Source organism: Mytilus galloprovincialis, chromosome 3 (assembly GCF_965363235.1).
Source record: "Mytilus galloprovincialis chromosome 3, xbMytGall1.hap1.1, whole genome shotgun sequence".
Taxonomy (NCBI): domain Eukaryota; kingdom Metazoa; phylum Mollusca; class Bivalvia; order Mytilida; family Mytilidae; genus Mytilus; species Mytilus galloprovincialis.
Genome location: NC_134840.1, coordinates 44741184 through 44763463, shown reverse-complemented (window position 1 = coordinate 44763463; position 22280 = coordinate 44741184). Strand labels below are relative to the sequence as shown.

The 22280-nt window shown below is 32.6% G+C and overlaps 1 protein-coding gene across 1 annotated transcript; it reads left to right on the top strand.

The window, feature by feature from the left end:
- The first annotated feature begins 3076 nt into the window (after nt 1–3076).
- LOC143066438 (uncharacterized) lies at nt 3077–19569 on the top strand. The gene is made up of 5 exons (XM_076239364.1): nt 3077–3244; nt 3708–3784; nt 12786–12908; nt 14923–15051; nt 15769–19569. The coding sequence occupies exons 2-5, from the start codon at nt 3709–3711 to the stop codon at nt 15939–15941; spliced, it is 501 nt and encodes a 166-aa protein (XP_076095479.1). The 5' UTR covers nt 3077–3244; nt 3708; the 3' UTR covers nt 15942–19569.
- Nucleotides 19570–22280: the final 2711 nt, after the last annotated feature.

The window sequence follows — 22280 nt, the reverse complement described above, 5'->3', positions numbered from 1 at the left end:
ACCCTGATTATTGATCTATATGATTTTGGTATTTTTCAAAGAACTTTTTGAGGAAAAAGACAAAACGATCTTTTACAAAACCCTCGCTCATTGATTTTTTCGTCAGATACTGATGTCGATTAACATATTCTGAGTAACAGCTGCAAACTCCGGACTATCGTTTCATTTGATTAACTGTATATTCCATACGCGGATGATTTTGATAAATTGCTGCTAAAGTGAAGAAAATTTATAATTTCAAAATTGAAATCATTCGTTTGCCATATACAAAGGTATTGATATGGTCGCTGTAGTCAAACTCCGGGTAAATGTCTAAAAATAAACCCGAGAAAGCTATAGTTATAAGTGGTGTTTGTAATCTCTAGTTCAGGATTATTAATGGGTTCTAATCAGAAAAGTTTATATTGTTCTTGCAAATAACATCTTCAGTTTAACTTTATGTTTATTTAAAGGATGTAGTTTCTTTCCTCTAAGTTAATGATGCTTTTTAAGTATAATCCCTACATAATGTGTCATATTTTTCGTAACCTTTAGTTTGAGAACCAGCTCAGTTACCTATCAATTTTATCATATTTTAAAACAGTATCACATATATACAACACTTTAGCAAATTATAAAAAAAAATCTATCATTTATAATGTATTCTTCCTGCTTCTTTTGCTAGCGTTCGTCACTTTCGTAATTTACGAAAAGGTTTTCGCATTGACGAAAGTAATTCAAATCAATTTCGTCACTTAAATTTTGAAAGTGTAAAAATATTTCCGCATTAAAATAGTACTATAATTTTACCTGTCTTTATGTTTGTGACAAGTTTATGACCCCCAGGTAATTAATAAAGGCAACAGTAGTTTACCGCTGTTCAAACTCATAAATCGATGGACAAAAAAACAAAATCGGGGTAACAAACTAAAACTGAGGGAAACGCATTAAATATAAGAGGAGAACAACGACACAACACTACAATGTAACACACACAGAAACGGACCAAGCATCAGACAAAATCCCACGAGAATAACAAATATAACATCAAAACCAAATACATGAATTTGGGATAGACAAGTACCGGGACACGTCTTATCGCAATGTGAATTTACACTAAAAAATAAGATAAAAAAAACGACGCAACGTTAAAATGTAACACACACAGAAACGAACTATAATATAACAATGGCCATATTCCTGACTAAATTAACATTTTCAACAGGTGTTACAAGTTGTGATTACAACTAATCCGCTTATCGCCATCAGAAGGGTCACTAATCCGTTAATTATTAATTAACCTCATAATTGACCATCATAATTATTCCCCCAGAAAAATCAGTCAGTCGCCATTTCGACAACCAGGAGTATAGTTTCGTCATTTGATCGAAATTGTTACCCCCCGGACAGTTCGCATTTGAATTTCATTATTTCTCAAACGACACAAATTGAAGTTCTTTTATCGTAGATTCGTCATTCGAACGCATAATCTAAATTGCCATCAAAAACTTTCGACAATTTCCATTAAAATATAGAACTTTATTCAAAACGCTCAGAGAAGTCTTCACGTGTTAAACAGGTGCTTCCTGTACTGGGTGCTACGCATGCGAGAAAATATTCTTATGACTATTTATAGACCCTGTTTAAAAACGTAAAATACGATATCATTTAGAATCAATTAAACGAGAGAGACAAATATTTATCTCTTACTCAAAGAAATTAAACCGAAAAATGATAATTTTCTGATGAATCCGGACTCGTTTTGAATTTCTCATCCACGTGTCACTTTTCACGTGTGCAATTTAATTTCTGCTGTGATCATAACAGTAAAATCATACAACACTGACTGCCAATCATGCCTTACGTCCTTTAAAATCTAACAAAGTCAAAGATGAAGCTAGTAATATAAATCCTTGTACCCTTGCTGTTACACAAAAAAATTTCATAGCGCGCAAAATGACTAAAGCCCTCAAAATCCTAGCTTAGACAATCAAGTTACATACTACCTTAAGCTTCTTCTGTAGCAGTTGTTTATTTTGTATACGCATACGAAATAATAACCGATTTTTCAATTGCATGTTATCGAACTATGGAGGTATACATTTTTGGACGGTAGACTCATAAAATATATAAGGCAAGTTCAATTTCCGTTTTGTTATCAACATATGCATGATATCAATAAAGTCAGTTGAAGAATGTTTTTTCCTCTGTACCCTGATATTGTTTTTAGACCCTGAGGATATGCTGTCTGGTGTCGTTTAATTCTAGATAAAGCTGTCTGAACCAGAGTTTATGTTTATCCAAATGCTGGTATAACATCTAATTTTTAATTTTCCTTAGCCCCATTGAAAAGGAGGGGATTTAATATTTTGCCTCTATATGTCCGTCCGTCCGTCTGTCTCGTAATATTTTCATCACAATTCTTGCATGAACTTAAAGATCAGAGCTTCCTTATTCAGCTTTATAATATACTGTGTGATGCGTTTTCAGATTCGCCCCTCCTGTACTTCCTATTAACTTGAATTTTCATATTCATTTCTCATCAGCTTCCCGTTTACTAAATACTCTAAGCAGAGGTATCATCATTGCTGAGACGTTGATAGTTCTATTGGTTAGGTCTAAGAAGTGGTATCAACGTTCTAAACTGTGTTCGCTTGTAAAAAACACGTCCTGTTTGTCTTTTATATGGAATACCAAATTTTGGATATGAATAGTTTAAAAAGTTGACAGATTTGTCCAGTGTTGGAATGCTTTTAATTGCACAAATCAAGTATGTAGACATACCTGTAACAACGAATTCAGCTTAAACTGCTATGGGCTACCTGAACTTGAAAAAAAGTGTTGTGAGGTGATATAAACAATACAAAATATATAGAACTAATGAAAAAATATGTTTAGGCCGTCGCTGGTATGTGATGTATTTGTACATTTACTTTATTTATATGACCTTTGTATTATTTTCCCTTGAAGCAAGAGACATCAAACTGATTGCACGATACGATAGTTACGTTTTTATGAACAACCTTTCAAACTAGTTGTAAAATATTTTTTTCTTGCTTGACTGCCGAAAATTGTTATTTGCAAACTGAATCTTTACGTTAAATTTATAATATATGCTTGGTGATATCGTCTAATGGAGCGGGTTAAACTGGTGAATTGCGCATGGCAGATGCAACCGTTAAATATAAATTCTTTTAACTTATGTTGTCAACTGAACTGTCTTTTTGGTAAATCTTGAAAACGGACTGGCTAAAGAAATCTCCAGGTACTGTATTATTTTCTAAATTCACTTCTTTAATGAGCGATATTGTTACTTTAATTGCCTAAATCAATTAGTGTTTATTTTTTTTTATATATGATATGTTAAAATGTGTTCTAATGTGTTGAAGATTACAAGAATGCACGTCACATGCTAGGTCAAATTAGAAATCTGAATATATTTACAATAGTTTTTAACATTTTGTACTGTCGTTCAATAGTAATAACACGTTATAATTAAATGCGTCCAAAACTCTTTTCTGGATTTACCTCCATTAAAAACTCTCAAAGCCGAATATTTGAAAGCTGAGCAAGTATAAGAACAAAACAGCTTTATGATAAAAAAGAATCTGGTTCATAATTATTTTGATGCTTGTCTCTTTGTGTTATGAATAATTTATTGCAGTATCATTATGCAATCAAAAGCTAGAAAAATAGAATGAGTAAACACTTTATAATTGTTTGTTTAGGATGTTGAGGAACTTCATATACGTTTGGCTAGTCTATGTTGTCGCAGTGGTACACTCGGGAACTCAAAATGATCAAGGTAATATTATTATACTCTTAAGAACCCGAAGTCTCAAATTATGTGCATTAATGCATTATATGATGATGTCACTGAATTAACAGTATGTGCATGAAAGGACTATATACTAAAAAGATTGTGATGTTATTTAGTGTTTTATTGCAGATATCATTCCAGATTCTTCAGATTAAAATTTGTTTAAGAACTCATCGGGAATAATATGGAAAAAAACTTGTAGTAATACATCTTTACCAGAGTTTTGATTTTAAACATTGTACAGTAACACTCGTGGCTAATAAGGCGTCCGTTTAGCTTTGTCGGATGTATAAATACGCTGCAACGTCCAGTTGGAATTCTGGAAGTCGAGACCTATCCGATATCTTATGCATGGAATCGATTATTACGCTCTCTGCGCATGTAAGGTCCTATGCATAACTCTACAAATGACCTAAAGTTGGTCTAGATTTGTTGCAATGAAAAAGTTTGGCATTTAACAAAATCCTTCATTTTCCATTGGCTGTCGACAAACTCTACAAGGCCTGGCAATTGGATTAGTTGTTACGTTTTCCCCGACACGAATATGCAATGTGAACAATTTTCTTTATGCAGTGATGCATTAACATTATTTATTACCCGCAAACAAATATCAAAAAATGAAATTTAAAAACCTTGACTTCACCTTAGCTGGATTTGGCAAAACTTTTGAGAATTTTGGTCCTCAATGCTCTTCAACTTTGGTTCGAGCGTCACTGATAAGTCTTTTGTAGACGAAACGCGCGTCTGGCGTATATACAAAATTTAGTCCTGGTATCTATGATGATTTTATTAACAACCACTGGGTCGATGCCACGGCTGGTGAAGATTTATTTCCCCGAGGGTATCACCAGCCCAGTAGTCAGCACTTTTTGTGCTGACATGAATTATCATTGATATGGTTATATTTATAAATTAACTGTTTACACAATTTAGAATATTTGAAATACTAAGGCTTTTCTACCTCAGGCATAGATTACCTTAGCTGGATTTGGCAAAACTTTTAGTAATTTTGGTCCTCAATGCCCTTCAACTTCGTACTTTATTTGGTCTTTTTAACTTTTTTGGATTCGAGCGTCACTGATGAGTCTTTTGTAGACGAAACGCGCGTCTGGCGTATATACAAAATTTAGTCTTGGTATCTATGATGATTTTATTTACAACCACTGGGTCGATGCCACTGCTGGTGGAGATTTATTTCCCCAAGGGTATCACCATCCCAGTAGTCAGCACTTTTTGTGCTGACATGAATTATCATTGATATGGTTATATTTATAAATTAACTGTTAACACAATTTAGAATTTTTGAAATACTAAGGCTTTTCTACCTCAGGCATAGATTACCTTAGCTGGATTTGGCAAAACTTTTAGGAATTTTGGTCCTCAATGCTCTTCAACTTCGTACTTTATTTGGCCTTATTAACTTTTTTGGATTCGAGCGTTACTGATGAGTCTTTTGTAGACGAAAAGCGAGTCTGGCGTATATACAAAATTCAGTCCTGGTATCTATGATGACTTTATTTACAACCACTGGGTCGATGCAACTGCTGGTTGAGATTTATTTCCTTGAGGGTTTCCCCAGCCCAGTAGTGAGCACTTTTTGTGCTGACATGAATTATCATTGATATGGTTATATTTATAAATTAACTGTTTACAAAATTTAGAATTTTTGAAATACTAAGGCTTTCTACCTCAGGCATAGATTACCTCAGCTGAGTTTGGCAAAACTTTTAGGAATTTTGGTCATCAATGCTCTTCAACTTCGTACTTTATTTGGCCTTATTAACGTTTTTGAATTCGAGCGTCACTGATGAGTCTTTTGTAGACGAAACGCGCGTCTGGCGTATATACAAAATTTAGTCCTGGTATCTATGGTGAGTTTATTTACAACCACTGGGTCGATGCCACTGCTGGTGGAGATTCATTTCCCCGAGGGTATCACCAGCCCAGTAGTCAGCACTTTTTGTGCTGACATGAATTATCATTGATATGGTTATATTTATAAATTAACTGTTTACAAAATTTAGAATATTTGAACTACTAAGGCTTTTCTACCTCACACATAGATTGCCTTAGCTGGATTTGGCAAAACTTTTAGGAATTTTGTCCTCAATGCTCTTCAACTTCGTACTTTATTTGGCCTTTTTAACTTGTTTGGATTCGAGCGTCACTGATGAGTCTTTTGTAGACGAAACGCGCGTCTGCGTATATACAAAATATAGTCCTGGTATCTATGAGGATTTTATTTACAACCTCTGGGTCGATGCCACGGCTGGTGAAGATTTATTTCCCCGAGGGTATCACCAGTCCAGTAGTCAGCACTTTTTGTGCTGACATGAATAATCATTGATATGGTTATATTTATAAATTAACTGTTTACAAATTTAGAATTTTTGAAATACTAAGGCTTTTCTACCTCAGGCATAGATTACCTTAGCTGGATTTGGCAAAACTTTTAGGAATTTTGGTCCCCAATGCTCTTCAACTTCGTACTTTATTTGGCCTTATTAACTTTTTTGGATTCGAGCGTCACTGATGAGTCTTTTGTAGATACTGGTTTTGGCGTATATACAAAATTTAGTCCTTGTATCTATGATGAGTTTATATCCATCTAGTATTTATAAACAGATCTATGAAAATTTTAAACTGTAACCACCCACATACAATATTATAGGTCGTCTTGATTTTAGACGTATGTATCGATATTCATTATACACTGTGTCTAAACCACACCGGCAAAAATTGTTCGGACTCGATGGTATCTAATATCCGGCACAATGACGGAACATCAATAGACAGAACTAAGATAGGTTTCTCCTTATTTTCTTAATTGTTTTATGATATCGAAGAATACATATACATATACAACTATTTTCTATTGTGAGATGCAATATTTTCTACAACCGTTCTATATTCACGGAGAAATAAGTAAAAATGCACGTCAAAATGACAAATTGAGTGAACCTTGCCTCGAAATTGTTTAATTTCTCGTTAAATTGTTCACATTGTACGGAAAGAAAGGTACGGAAAGATAGATACTGACACGGAGATTGCAAAACTTGTCATTATGAACATCTCAATACTTGTATTTCTGAGTATGGAACGAAAGAAATGGGTCATGTTAAATTAAAATACACCGGTTTTGTCAATGTTGTTTACTATACAATCACCCGTTTTTTTAAAAAAATTTCTAAAACCGACAATTTATGAAAAGCAACTTTTGCACGGATCTGCACATTGTCTTTCGAAAGAATTTTAATATATATTTATTGTAAATTAAGCTTGTCGTGTTTAAAATTTATTTTAAAAGGGCATTTTTGGACATAGGTAATTATAGTAATAAACATTTTCCTAATGAAAGGCGTATCCCTTATTTCACCTATCTTCAAACTAATTTTAAATGGAGTATAAATAATCAAAAGCAAACACTGATATCTAATTATTTTATAACATTATGATATTTTTTTATATAGATTTTGAGATACATCGCAATATGTGACCCCACCTTTTTTTTTTTTTTACAAAAAACTAAATAACGCTTAAACAAAATTTAAAACATCACCAAAACGTATGCAGAAGTTAATATCTTTTTTACTAAGAAGGGTGTAAAGTTTGATGCAATAATGATAAATCGTTTTTGAGATATGGCCCGACATGTTAAAAAACCACACTCCTGTTTTACTTACAGAGTCCTGTAACTCAAAAAGATTTAATTTGATTTTCACTAAAAGGTTTACTGTAACAGATCATTTGACCATTATTGGAAATAACTTTGTTAAGTTTCATGAAAACCAGATAAGCTGTTCTCTAGTTACGGTGTGACATGTTTACGCTGGACAGAAGGATAGACGGACAGAATGACTGATAAATGGAGGAACGGGAGGATGGAAGGAAGGACAGACGGACGGACGGATATATACAATAATACGTCCTGTCAAAATTGTGACGGGCGTGTAAAAACGCAAAGAATAATATCGGCCAAGTCGACTTATTTGTATATCTTGTCTTCCTATATTATTTTTGCTATATTACTTTTATAGGTTTGAAAATAATAGTTAGAAATTGATAAAAAGAACTTCAAATTCGTCATTTAAGGGCAATGCAATAACTCCTTTAAGAAGTAATATGAGGATTTTTAAGTAAATAGACAGATGGTAGAGCTCAACATTTTGCAGATAATCATCATCATGCACTTGCATGTCCCCCTATGTTAATTTTTTAGCCATGCCGGCCATCTTGGTTGACAAGCGGGGTCACACTAAACTCTTTCAAAACTAGATACCCTAATTATAATTAAAAAAGTCATATGATTTTGGATAAGCTTTGTTAAATGCAGTCTAGGAATTTTAGATGTAAAAATTTATGTAAAAAAATGTATTGAAAGATAATGAACGACGGGCGACCGGTGCCCAAGTGATGAAAAAAAATGACTTTTCCTGTTGGGTCAAGTTTGCTAAAGACAACCAAGAATTTCAAACAAAATTGCACTGTTCTTGAATTTAAAAAAAGAATGTGTAACAACTGAAAATTTCAAATATCACGAAAGAGATAACTTAATTGGACATAACTAACAACTTCACTGGCGTTTTGTTTTTAACAAAAAAAAGGACATATTATTTTTACTTAAGTGAACACATTGACATGTCACAAATGCTTTAATGATCGCAATTCAATTTATTTTGAAGGTCTGTTAGATTTTAAAAAAAAAATGGTCACAGAAACTTTACCGATTGATTATGGAACCATTTAAGTAGAGGTCAAATGAATCCTGCCAGACAGACATGAACACATTCTAAGTTTTCGGTCACATGAATCTTCATGTGGCCAAAGGAAAAATGATATAGAAATGAAGTCAGAGCAAGGGCAATGGACATAAGGAAAATAGAAAAAAAATCTTAAGGTCTGTGTTCCACTTGTATGTGTTACAGTCAAACCTTCTAACTTATGACATATGCAGCTTTATACAAATAGTTCAAAACACTATGAATTCGAATCACTTGGTCTCGCTTGTTTAAAAATATCAATGAAAATATTTATAATAAACATAATCAAACTCACATAATCCGATTTCGCGTGTGTCCCTGTTTTCTTGTTTCTTACAATATTTTAATTCGGTATACACTTTATAAGATGAGTAGCGAATCTATAAGACATATAGGTTGCACGCTGTCAACCCCAACTTATTTGATTCATGTATTTAACGATTTTTTAAAGCAAAAAATAGGGAAAAATTATTTGACTCTCTACGCTCGGCGGTATGTAAAACCTGTTCGAATTACGTCCACTTTGAAATAAACTGAATCCGTCTGTCCGTATATCTTGTCCAGTGGCGGATCCCAAACTTGTTACTAAAGGGGAGGCGGGCGCTGACTGACCTAAGGAGTCCAGTCATGCTTCAGTGATTCCCTATATAATATACCAAATTTTTCCCACGAAAAGATTACTTATAGAGGTGCCCATCCTATTGTGCGAGAAAATCACATATCAATTGTGTGTTTCGATTTGTAAGACCGTTAACTGTAATTTCAAGTTTAAACATAATTAAACAATTTCGATGCAAGGTTCACTCAATTCGTCATTTTGACGTGGATTTTTACTTATTTCTCCGTTAATATAGAACGGTTGTAGAAAATATTGCATCTCACAATAGAAAATAGTTGTATATGTATATGTATTCTTCGATATCATAAAACAATTAGGAAAATAAGGAGAAACCTATCTTTCTTCTGTCTATTGATGTTCCGTCATTGAGCCGGATGTTAGATACCATCGAGTCCGAACAATTTTTGCCAGTGTGGTTTAGACACAGTGTATAATGAATATCGATACATACGAGATAAAAACCTATATACTTATTTAACGTTTAATAATCAGTTCATTTGCAGTAAAAATGATACTTTATGTCAAAAGTACAATCAGGCATCGAAAACTTCGGATACGAAACGTTAACCAACACTGGCATCAACCAAGTGGCTGTAAACACTCATCAAATATAACAGGTTTAATATTTGCCCAGCAAGATGCGCGTTTAGTTTACATAAGGCTCACCAATGGCACTAAACCCATACCAACAGTTGGAAGGCAAAATCTTATACGAAGTTGAGCATTTACATTAGAAAAAATCTTTAAAAATTGTGCAAAATATGGCTTAGGCATTCTATAGCTTGGGAAGAAACCTTAGTGCTATTTCAACATCTTCTAATCTATATATTAACAGAAATTGAAATAATAATGATATTCAATGTCAACACAAAAAGTTCTTACGACTTGTTTGGTTATACTCTCCCTGACAAAAAGTCCACCAGCAGTTACATCGTTCCGGTCGTTGTAAACACCCATCAATGATAACAGATTAGAATTTAGCCAAAAAACGCGCGTTTTGCTTACATAAGGCTCGTTAATGGCACTCAAATAACAACAGTTAGAAGACCAAATCATAAATTTAGCATTCAAAATTGAAATTGTATAAAAGGTGTGCCAAGTAAGTCTTGGGCAATATATACTTTAGTGCTATTTAAACATTTGGTTTACTGAAATTCTAAATAACAATGATATTTCATGTTTACACAAAAGTATTTACTACTGGGTTGGTTATACTCTCCACCAGTTACATTGTTCTAGTGGTTGTAATAGTTATCAAAAGTACCAGGATTATAATTTAGTACGCCAGACGCGCGTTTCGTCTACAGAAAGACTCATCAGTGACGCTCATATCAAAATAGTTATAAAGCCAAACAATACAAAGTTGAAGAGCATAGAGGATCCAAAATTCCAAAATGTTGTGCCAAATACGGCTAAGGTAATCTATTCCCGGGACAAGAAAATCCTTAGTTTTTTGAAAAATTCAAAGTTTTGTATCAGGGAATTTATAAAAATGATCGCAAAATTGATATTCATGTCAACTCCGAAGTGCTGACTACTGGGCTGGTGATATGTAAACACATATTAAAGATTACCGGCTTCACATTTGTTACGCCAGATGTGCGTTTCGTCATTCAGTGGTATTCGAATTAAAACTGTTCGAAGGCCAAATCAAATATGTTAAAACTGAAAAATCCGAAAAGTTCTGCCAAATCATCTAAATCTATACCCGAAGAAGAAATCTTTAGTGTTTCAAGTTTTTACAAACATCCACTTATTGCGGACCTGTTTTTGTATTGCTATGAGTTACAATTTATGGCAAAAATCAGCAAAGACCCATCGAAACAACATCTGATACACAAATTTAATAATACTTTTAGATATTTGGATGATATTTTAGCTCTCAATAATGACGACTTCAGTATGTATACTTAAGAAATTTATCCTGTTACTTTAAATAAAGCTAATACTAAAAATGACCACTGCCCTTTCCTCGATCTTGATATATATATCATTAACGGAAAGCTTAATACTAAAATTTATGATAAAAGAGATGATTTCTCATTTCCTATCGTTAATTATCCATTTTTAGATGGTGACGTTCCCTTTATATATCTCAACTTGTACGATTCGCTCGTGTATGTAACAATCTTTTAGATTTTAACGAGAGAAATTTATGTATTACTGAAAAATTATTACACCAGGGTTTTCGATATCACAAACTAGTCAAAACATTTACTAAATTTTATCATCGGTATAAGGACATCATTCGTAAATTTAGCTCAACATGCAGACTTCTTATACGTTCAGGTATTTCACATCCAATATTTTATGGAAATATTCTTTATGAAGCACAAAAATGTCAGTATTCACCTCAGAAGCTAACAAAACCTTTAAATAGACTTATTAAGAAGGGATATAGTTACGATACTGTTGTCAGGTCATTAAAGATTGCATATTTTGGCGTTAATATTGATTCACTTATACGGTCTTTGCATTGGAACTAAACACATTTATTATTAATAAACAAGTTGTTGGCATGACACGGGTTATGTTCTCCTCATATTTGTTATGATAGTATGATACTAAATTCCTCAGGGGGAGGATTGTGCCTGATATTCATATGATGAAGACATAATTTTTCAATCAGTTTAATTGAAGTCCAGAGCTGGCATGTCAGTTAAATGCTAGTAGTCTGATCTTATTTATGTATTTGTGTCATTTTGTTTATTTTCTTTGGTTACATATTCTGACATCAGACTCGGACTTCTCTTGAACTGAATTTTAATGGGCGTATTGTTATGTGTTTACTTTTCTGCATTGGCTAGAGGTATAGGGGGAGGGTTGAGATCTCACAAACATGTTTAACCCCGCCGCATTTTTGCGCCTGTCCCAAGTCAGGAGCCTCTGGCCTTTGTTAGTCTTGTATTATTTTAACTTTTAGTTTCTTGTGTACAATTTGGAGTTTAGTATGGGGTTCATTATCACTGAACCAGTATATATTTGTTTAGGGGCCAGCTGAAGGACGCCTCCGGGTGCGAGAATTTCTTGTTGCATTGAAGACCTGTTGGTGACCTTCTGCTGTTGTCTGCTCTATGGTCGGGTTGCTGTCTCTTTGGCACATTCCCCATTTCCATTCTCAATTTTATCCAATTTACAGAACATGAACATATCATTGATACTCCATTTCAAAACACAAGACACCTATGCTGGGACGGAACATCTACCAGCAGCGCCATGGGCCTATATAAACACGTTTTACTCGACCTCTGCTGATGAAGCTTGCCAATTTTATCTCATATCATTGTACATTGTAACATAAAATAAACACAGTGAAAGGGAGATAAGTCATGTTAATTGTTTGACATCTATTGAGGAACATTTTCAAACTTAAAAATAACAGTAAAATTTTTATTCATATTCTTCGCTTATTTAATTTTCGTTTTGTTTTAAAAAATAAGTTTTGCTGATTATTGCAAAACTGTTAAATGCAATCTTTATTTTTAGAATTACATACTTATTGTAATCATAAGATGGTTTGAGAAAATTAAGATATAAAATAAATGAAACGTTCGATTTAAATTAAACACAACCACCTTTGTATCAAACTATTCCCATGAAATTACAGACACACAATGTCCTAACGATGAAATGAAGTGTGCGGATGGTTTACAATGCATTCATATGACTTACGAATGTGATGGATTTGATGACTGTACAGACGAATCTGACGAAGGAGAAGCATGTATAGGTAGGTACATATAACTGGCAATAGTGATTATACGATGTTCAAATCTGTTTTGAATATATAGATGCAACAGTAGTATACCGCTGTTCAAAAGTCATTAATCGATACAGAAAAAAACCCCGAATATATACCATATGCAAACAATTTAGGGAATCTCATGCACTATAAAAGGAGACCGCGTACGTCGTCAGGGCTTACACGAAATTAAAATTTGTCTTATAGGTTTTCTTTTAAAATTGGTTTGCAGTTTGTAAATACTTTCCTCCTTACCAAGTAAAATGTACCGCTACTGGTGAAGATAATGTATAAGATAGACCGAATAATGGATATAAAAGTTGCATGTTCTGTACTATAGGATTAAACGTCTTTTAAAGTAATGTATTGGTGTATAAACTCGACCAAGCCACTCACAAAAAAGTCCGAAGGATATGTTTGTGAATGACTAGGTCCAGTTTATACACCAATAAATTCCTTTAAAAAGGCGTTTAATCCTTATAATTCTTTAAATTGGAGATAGGGAATATAATTTTCCACACTCGTTACCTTTACCACACGTAAATTGTATACTTATGTCATTGGATAGGGCTGGCGCATGAATATATTTGTTGGTTAACGCAAAAATATGTACTCAATGAAATTTGCTATCTGATAAAAAGTAAACTGCAAAAAACTCTTATTATCATTCACACCAATGTTTTTGGGTGTTATTCTATTTAACGATTAACGTGCAGTAAAAATAAATTTGGTGACGTTGGTGTTATTATCGCCGCCATCTTGATCACATTAGTTACGAAAAGAAGTTCGGTCAACGTGGTCTATTGAAGATCAACTATCGGAAGTTTTCTAGACCAATAATATCAACGTATTCCCTAATATGCAAATCATATAAGAATTATATACAAATAATAAATAGTTTCATTGTGCGAACTCTTTGTATAGAAGTATTGTCTCCTTTCTCTATTTTGAGCAAAAGTTCATATTACAATTTTCTGTTTACGTCACTGATCATTATGAGGCGTTAAAAATCAAAGACAACGAAAGGGGATACAATCTCCGTAAATACTTGCTTTCTGTGGATTCACTTATTTTCGTGAATTCCAATTTTTAGTGAAAAATGTATTTTCATGGATATAAAATTTCATGGTTTATATGCAAAGTTCTGCTTGCAAGGATATACGAAATGAAACTTCATTTGATTGTTTAAATGGTTTACCAATATCTATGAAATCAATAAAGTTTTAGAATAAAGGAATAATTATGATTATCGCTATTTTGTGCATTTTTCTTTTGATCTTTTTTTGTGATAATTTTCATATCATGCTTTTCGCTTGAGATGGAAAAATTATCGCTAGAAACTAGGAGGCCACGTGGCGTTGCTAACGAAATGGACATGAAATTGACAACGTCGTCATTTGTAAAATAGCGATAAACAGATTATCATTGGTCATCTCAACTCGATTGCTTTTCTCACTTTCGCTGTACCAGCTCAAGCGAGAAAATCAATCTCGTTGAGATGATCAACGATAATCTATAAATCCAGAGTGTTTGTTTTTTGAATATGTATTTCGTATGTGTAAAAAAAAGAAGATGTGACATGATTGCCAATGAGACAACTCTCCACAAGAGACCAACATGACACAGAAATTATCAATTATAGGTCACCTTCAACAATGAGCAAAAGCCCCCAATACCGCATAGCCAGCTATAAATGGCCCCGAAATGACAATGTAAAACAATTCAAACGAGAAAACTAACGGCCTTATTTATATGAAAAAATGAAACAAATATGTAACACATAAACAAACGACAACCACTGAATTCAGGCTCAGTACTTTTGTGATTTTACTTTTTTGCATATTTATTTGTGTGCGACAGGTTTGTTTGTTTCAAATACAAACTTGTTTGCAGGCGCGCTAGAGAGAGAAAGATTCGTCAGAGAGGAGACGATTCTACATATATAATGATAGAATTCACTACATAATTTTATAAACTGCTATAACTTGTTATTATTATACAGATTTTGAATGTACAAAGGGTTACAAAAAATGTAATGATAAGATGCAATGTATCAAAGAAAAATATTGGTGTGATAAATTCCAGGACTGCAAAGACTTTTCAGACGAAGGAGATCATTGTAATATTCAAGGTATGTCTAAGGATATCAAAATCCTAAATATGTGATTGTGACTTTTGTAAAAAAGTATTTATTTATTTCTGATTGTTAGGGAACTATTTATTTCAAACAGAAATGTTGCATTAGGAACATTTGAATGCAAAAGTCATCGACAAGTTGATGAGTTTAAAAAACAATATCATTGGTTAGAATATTAAAAAGTGAAGTCAACCATACATGTAGGTATCTGAAAGTTATAAAAACGTATATCACACAGATTTCACCGAGCACGATATATATTTAATTAAAAACGTATTGAGTAGGTTCAATACCAAGAATTTTGGGAAGCAAATGCATTAGTTTGAGTATTACAAAATACTTGACACTTCTTTTCAATCAAATACACCATATTAGCCATGTCAGTTCCTAAAAATTTGAAAAAAATGTTAATGCATTACATTTTCCGTCAGTATATTAATGAGTGTCACAATGTTTTAATTGCATGTTAATTTTTTTTCTGGGTCTGGTATCCTTAATCTTCACCTTTTCGTTCGAAGTCTTATTTGAGAGCATTTTTTTCTAAAACTTTCAGACCCTTAGAAAACAATTGCATATTTTTATATTTGCATAATTTTTAGACCAACATCTTTAAACATGTGTAACTGATGTTAGTTGAATTTGTTACTGCATTGCAGCAGGTGTTCCACCAAGAACATTGTAGTATTAATGGTGTTCTCGTCTATCTTTCAGAGAGAAGACTCAGAAGACCATACTACAGGCGAGAACATAAATTGTTTTCAAAACACAATCCATTGCCAATCACCAAAACCAAACCTGTCTTTAGAAAATCCGCCAAGAGTGAGAAGTTTTCAAACAACGATTTACTCGACAAGTTAGCAGAACTTATTGCTAGGACGAATTGAAAAAGAAAGATTTTATTTCCTGCATTTCTAACCTTGTGAAATTCATCAACATGTTTCTCTGCTTTAAATTTACAAAAATCAACTCGTTCTCTTACCAATTTTTATAATCTTATATAACCACTACTTTCACTATTGCAAACTATACTTTTAACATGTTGATATTGCATGTTTATTTTCTGCAAGTAATGAGCTTAAACATAATCATATAAATGTAACCACTATGGCTTTGTTGCAGACATTTCGTCTTTATTGAATGTATTTATTTTGATATAACATATTTGTTTCTTATCAGCTATGCGCTTCAACATCATTAATCAGAATATATATATCTAAAAAAATCATCTGAATATATTTAATCGTATTGAAATTCCTTATTTCTTGTTTCTAATGATGTATTTGATAAAAGATATATACAATGATTTCACATCCACCCGTCTCTTACTTTATCTCCATTACAAGGAGGGGTGTTTTTGTCTTTGCTTTTAAAAATATCAGAAATATGTACATAATTATCATAAGAAATAATACTACTAGTAATTGATTTTGCAAAGACAAAAACTTTTGATAAATTGATCACAAATAATGGCATGTCTTCTGCATCATTAAAAAAGGACAGGTATACAAGCCTGACCGTTTGTGGTTGTTTTGACAGATTAAGAATGTTTACAAAATGTATGTGATGAATAAATAGCAAGATACGCACACCCTATCAGCTCAATAGTTCTGGTTGCTGTGGGTTTTTAATGCTACTTTAATTTGTCATCCTTAAGCAACACGACGGGTGCCACATGTGGAGCAGAATCTGCTAACCTTCCGGAGCACCTGAAATCACCCCTAGTTTTTGGTGGGATTCGTGTTACTTATTCTTTAGTTTTCTATGTTGTGTCATGTGTACTATTGTTTGTCTGTTTGTCTTTTTCATTTTTAGTCATGGCGTTGTCAGTTTATTTTCGATTTATGAGTTTGATTGTCCCTCTGGTATCTTTCGTTCCTCCTTTATCGGTTCGTAAGATTTGATGATTTGTATTTATACATACCTAAATACAGCCGAATATATATAGCACTTACAAACACGTTTAATGCCGTCACATTCTTTTATACCTGTGACAAGTCATTTGCCTGTATTTCAGTTGTTTTCGATAGTTCATGTGTGTCATTTTTGTTTTTCCGTAAATTTTATTTTAATATAAGCTGTTTTTCTCGTTTGAATTTTTACCATTTTTTACCAGAGCCTATTATAACTGACTATACAGTATGCTATTTTCTCCTCATTGTTAAAGGTCGGACAGTGATAAACACACTTCTTTCAAAATCTAGTGTAAAGTTGTAAATATCATTCGCAATCACCCCGTATCTCCTTATTTATATATACACCTAAGGGCATAGTTCAAATTGTTTTGACATAGACGAATATTTGGTTGCTCCTATTATTTTAATATGCCGCAGGACGAATGCAAGTTTAAATGATAATTGTAATATTTTGTCTTTTCAACCGTCTGCTCGTCAATAAAAAATTTGTTAACGCAATATCTAAAACAAATTCTAGAAAGGAGTTGTAACAGAATTATTCTACTTAACTGTATAATTGTCAGCTGTTTTGATAAATAGATTGTATTAGCACGATTTTTATTGCTTACCAGGAATAGCTAGGTGACAGTTTTGTTCATTTGTCGTCGGTCTCCAGTCGAATGTCGTCGTTAATAGTTATCAAAGGTACCAAGATTATAATTTAGTACGCCAGACGGTGTTGAATTTTACAAAAAAATAGTCTCCTCTGAAAATACTGTATTAGACTTGACCACAGTTTTCCTGGGATTCCTTGTTTACATATTTGTTCATTGGTATCTCCTGGAAACCATCATGGCCACCAATGTGAAAACAGAACAAAGGGATAGAATCCAAGAAATGTCTGCTATCACGTTAACAGGGAAAACTATAATAACAAACATACATACCAGACTCCAAGGAAAATTCATATCGGAAAGTCCTAACAAATTGCAAAATCATAAGCTCAAACACATTTAAAGAATAAAAACATTGCATACTCCAAACTGACTTGATACAAGACTGTCGTTATGTAGAAAATGGTGGATCAAACCTGGGGTTATAGCTAGCTAAACATCTCACGTGTATGACAGTAGCCAAAAATTCAATTATATATTAACAACAATGTGTGAGCAAAACAAACAGACATAAAATGTAAAAAAATCAAAAGTTGGGGTACAGCAGTCAAGAATGTGTTATTATCTTAGCCACTACAAAAACAACAAACTATGCCAATAAAGAAAGCAAAATTGAATGTAGATACTATATAGACAAAAAACATAAGCAAAAATAAAAAAGACAAGAATACAAAATATAACCATACCACAAAAGAGGTTAGGAAACAACAACTGCATGGACTCCAACAAGGAGTCGGCTGATGATTAGAGTCATCTTGACTAATTTGTAGACCTTATTTTCTGTATATTTCTGTATCTGGTTATTTACAGTTTTATCTATTCAAGTTCGATAAGAATTGTTGAAAAAAGTCATCCAATAGCACAAACTCCTTTAAGGCTTCCACTAACATTTTCAGCCATGTCAACTCTTTTTTTATTTCTAGTTCTTCTGAACTATTTTGCTATTTTCTCTCTCATTCTACGGTTGTTTTCTGTATAAAAGTCAAATAAGCGGTAAAATGGTTATTCAACTGAATAACTACTGTATGGAGGCAACTGAGTAGACTTGTTTCTGTAGAATATTTTTGCTATTAACTCATTATCTACTACAATTTCATATAAAAATACACATTTTTTTATTTTGTGCGAGCGCTCAACCACCAACTCAACCATGAAAAGTGATATCACAGCACAACATAATAAAACTGCAAAATCAGCTGAAAAAAGGCCTTACTCATCAAATAGACAACCAAAGACATGATTCTAAAAAACGTTTATTTTGGTCCTTATATTACCATAATTATCCTTATTTATCAAAAATTACACTAAGCACTTGTTATTTTATTGAAATATGTTCAGAAAAAACACTTTTTTTCTCTTAGAACTCGTTTATCAGGAAAGAAAAAACATCCATACAAAACTGTTAAAAGTGCATAAATATGATATTCAGTAATTGTTCAATTAATCAAATTAAAATCCATATCTTAAAATGTATACATTTATTATTCTTATTTTGTCAAATGTGAGTGACTATATAATTGTATTGAAATCGATATAGAATGTTTCTTGGGCTCATATCCGGTAATTTTCTTCAGCTTTTAATGGTTTCTTGTGCTAACGATTTTGTTTTGTTTTGTTCGCTAAAGTGCTAATATAAATTGCAGAAAAAATAACTTCCTCACTAAACAAGAGCATCGATGTGTTTCTAATTGCAGCTTCAAGATGACTTGCATAATAATACAAGACAGACTTTACGTAATAGCTTATGGACAACCTGCAATTAATTGACATCATTATATGGGCTTTTATGTCATAAGTGTTCACGTATATTCCTATAGAACGATACATTTGTCGTCAGTGTTTGATATGATAATGGCTTAATACTAGTAATGGTTTTCTTCCAGTTGACCATATTGTAGTTTTAAAAATATATTTTTGTCATCTAGTTCCGATTGATGATATGAATACAAAAACCTCAATATCTATGTTTGCTTATCTTCAATTATCTGTATATATTGCAAATTCTGTAAAAAAAAAAAGTATTTATAGCAATTATTTGAAAACACAGTGGTAAATATTGATAATTTTCAATCATATACATGATTGGTTTAGTTCTCCAGTAAGGTTGACTTTATACTCGATTAACGATGTAGTATTTTATCAAAACCTTTACTCTTACCTATGTTGCTCTAATTTTGTAAACAATTAATACCTCAGCATTACACCTTTAATATTTCGGGCAACTTATTTTTAGCGTTAATGACGCAGATGCTTATAAGTATACCTAAATGGAGATATGGTGTATGTGTTTCAGAGGTCAACATACGATCTTGAAAAATAAGGAATGTTTATACTAAATGTCAATGTTTTAAAAATGTTTATTCGAGCAGCCTAGACAAGTTTGGGATGCATTTGACTTAAAATCACAGATCTGTTATACCTAATTATTTGAGACAAAAAATATAGATTAGGTTTGGAGGACGTTTATGTACGATAAGGGAATTTTTAATAATTGCCAAATATGCAAGTATCTTAGGGATAACAACTGGCAACTGAACAGAGCAAAACGTTGGAGGTAACAGTAGTAATCAGTTGCCAGTTTTTATCCCTAAGATGCATGCATATTTGATAACTGAAATGTGTTCACATGTAGTTATATTTAATATAAACAGTAATAATAGTTTGTAAAACTCTGAAATTTCTCTATATAATATATTGATGTCGTATCAGTATAGAAACCACATTTCTCAGAGAGTGCTTTGGTCTTTTACAACAAACTAGTTCGTCTGCTTCATATCTTGATTTTGTTCCTTGAAATTAACACAGAATTTTATCTTCAAACTATGTTTTGTGAAGATGATTTTAACCTTTAATTTTTAAGAAGGAACATGTTTTCTGCTACATTGTATTCAGTATACATATTTTAATAAATAAGTTTCGTTCGTGTATTTTTCCACTTTACAGACTTAATTTAAAGGAATGTGCTCCTTATATGAGGTTTTTATACTTTTGTTAGCTTTATATAATTGTGTTTTCGGAAAATTTCAAATATCAAGTCAGAAATATGACAGTTGTTTTCCATTCGTTCCATTGATTGATATGTTTATTTTGTCTTTTTTTATGGACATTCCATTTTTAGATTTACCTTTTTGTTAATTTTGTTAATACGTCTTTTCCAACTTCTTTCGCTTCTTGCCAATGCTTTATAAGTTTATCTCGATTTATGATTTTTCAGTGTTCTTTTTTATCATCTGTTGCTATCTTTTTTTGTACCAATATATTGATCTCATAAATCAGTTCCGGAGCATATGAGATTTTTTTTTTGATGGTGTTCATGTTGCGTAAGCTTTCATTTTCTATGTTGTCTCTTGTGTACTTCTACTTGTCTGCTTGTTTTTTTTTCTTTTTAAGCCATGGCATTGTCAGTTTATTTTCGATCTATGAGTTTGACTGTCCGTCTGGTATCTTTCGCCCTTTTTTTACAAGATGCAAATCAGTTTAAACACAAACATTGAAGAATTCACACGAACCTAAATACAAAACCGGTGTATCGACAAGGTAATCATCCCCTTGTTATGCATGCAATAAACGCCACAATTATTTTGGTAAATGAATCTAAGGACCTAAAAGATGCCTCTAGTGTCTTGAGACACAGACACATTGTATCTGTCAACTAAATCTTTATGGGAACCATGAAACTTATTTAGTGTTGATTACAGTCTTTTTCTCCCTCATAACTACAATGAAGCATTTTATTTGTGTGTCAGGAGCACATCTTTGTTGATGAAGTCCGTAATATGGAAACATGCACGAGCGAAACGTATTTATTTAAGAAATAATTGATCGCTCGGGCATAAAATAATCACGAATATAATGCCTACCAATGTTAAAACTACAATTAAGTATAGCTTGCATCAATTATTTTGATTCTGATTAGGGAAATTCCGGTAATTTCAATGTCTGATGTGTAGAAGTAAAGAACGTTTATATAGGCTCCTCTATGGACCTCCCTAATTTTTGTTTGTAAACAAGCAGTCAAGACGCAATGTGTTTTTCAGAGGAAGGGGTTTTGAACAGCAAACATGAACGTTGCCCAAATGTCAATTGCGAATTGCAATACATTGTTGTCATTGTATATGTAATACCACATGTGCATCATTTAAGAGTTTTAAGTTTTAAGTTAACAAAAATATATTCAATGCATGCCAATATGATAAAATATTTTTTTCTGCAGTTGTCAATATACGGACGTGCAAACGATTTTTGGATTTCGAGCATGGGTTTGTTTACAAAGCGAAGGACGCACGTAATTTTAGATTTACTTATGCATACTGTATACGATGTAGCAGAGAATAATTAGGTTACTAAAAAAAAATAAAAAATCATATTCATAAAATAGCTTGAAGTCAACCACATGTATTAATTCCAAGGAAATAAATCAAGATATGAAGCAGACGTAATAATTTCGTGGGTATTCGTAATCTATAGTTTGTTGGAATATATGAGATGCAAGCACTGTCAGAAAAGTGACACGACAACATCAATATATTTCATATAGAAATTTTAGAATTTTGCAATATGCATTTTTACTTTTTGTCTTAAAAGAGGTCATTATGCGTCCGTCTCCATTCAAATACAAAGCCAGTCAGCAAGTAGGAGTACATAGTTAGAACGACTT

Bases quoted from the DNA above. Each gene is read 5' to 3' on its own strand.
- LOC143066438 (XM_076239364.1), top strand. From the start codon at position 3,709: ATGTTGAGGAACTTCATATACGTTTGGCTAGTCTATGTTGTCGCAGTG. The intron at 12,909-14,922 runs GTAGGTACATAT...ATTATTATACAG, and splicing joins CGAAGGAGAAGCATGTATAG to ATTTTGAATGTACAAAGGGT. The intron at 15,052-15,768 runs GTATGTCTAAGG...TCTATCTTTCAG, and splicing joins AGATCATTGTAATATTCAAG to AGAGAAGACTCAGAAGACCA.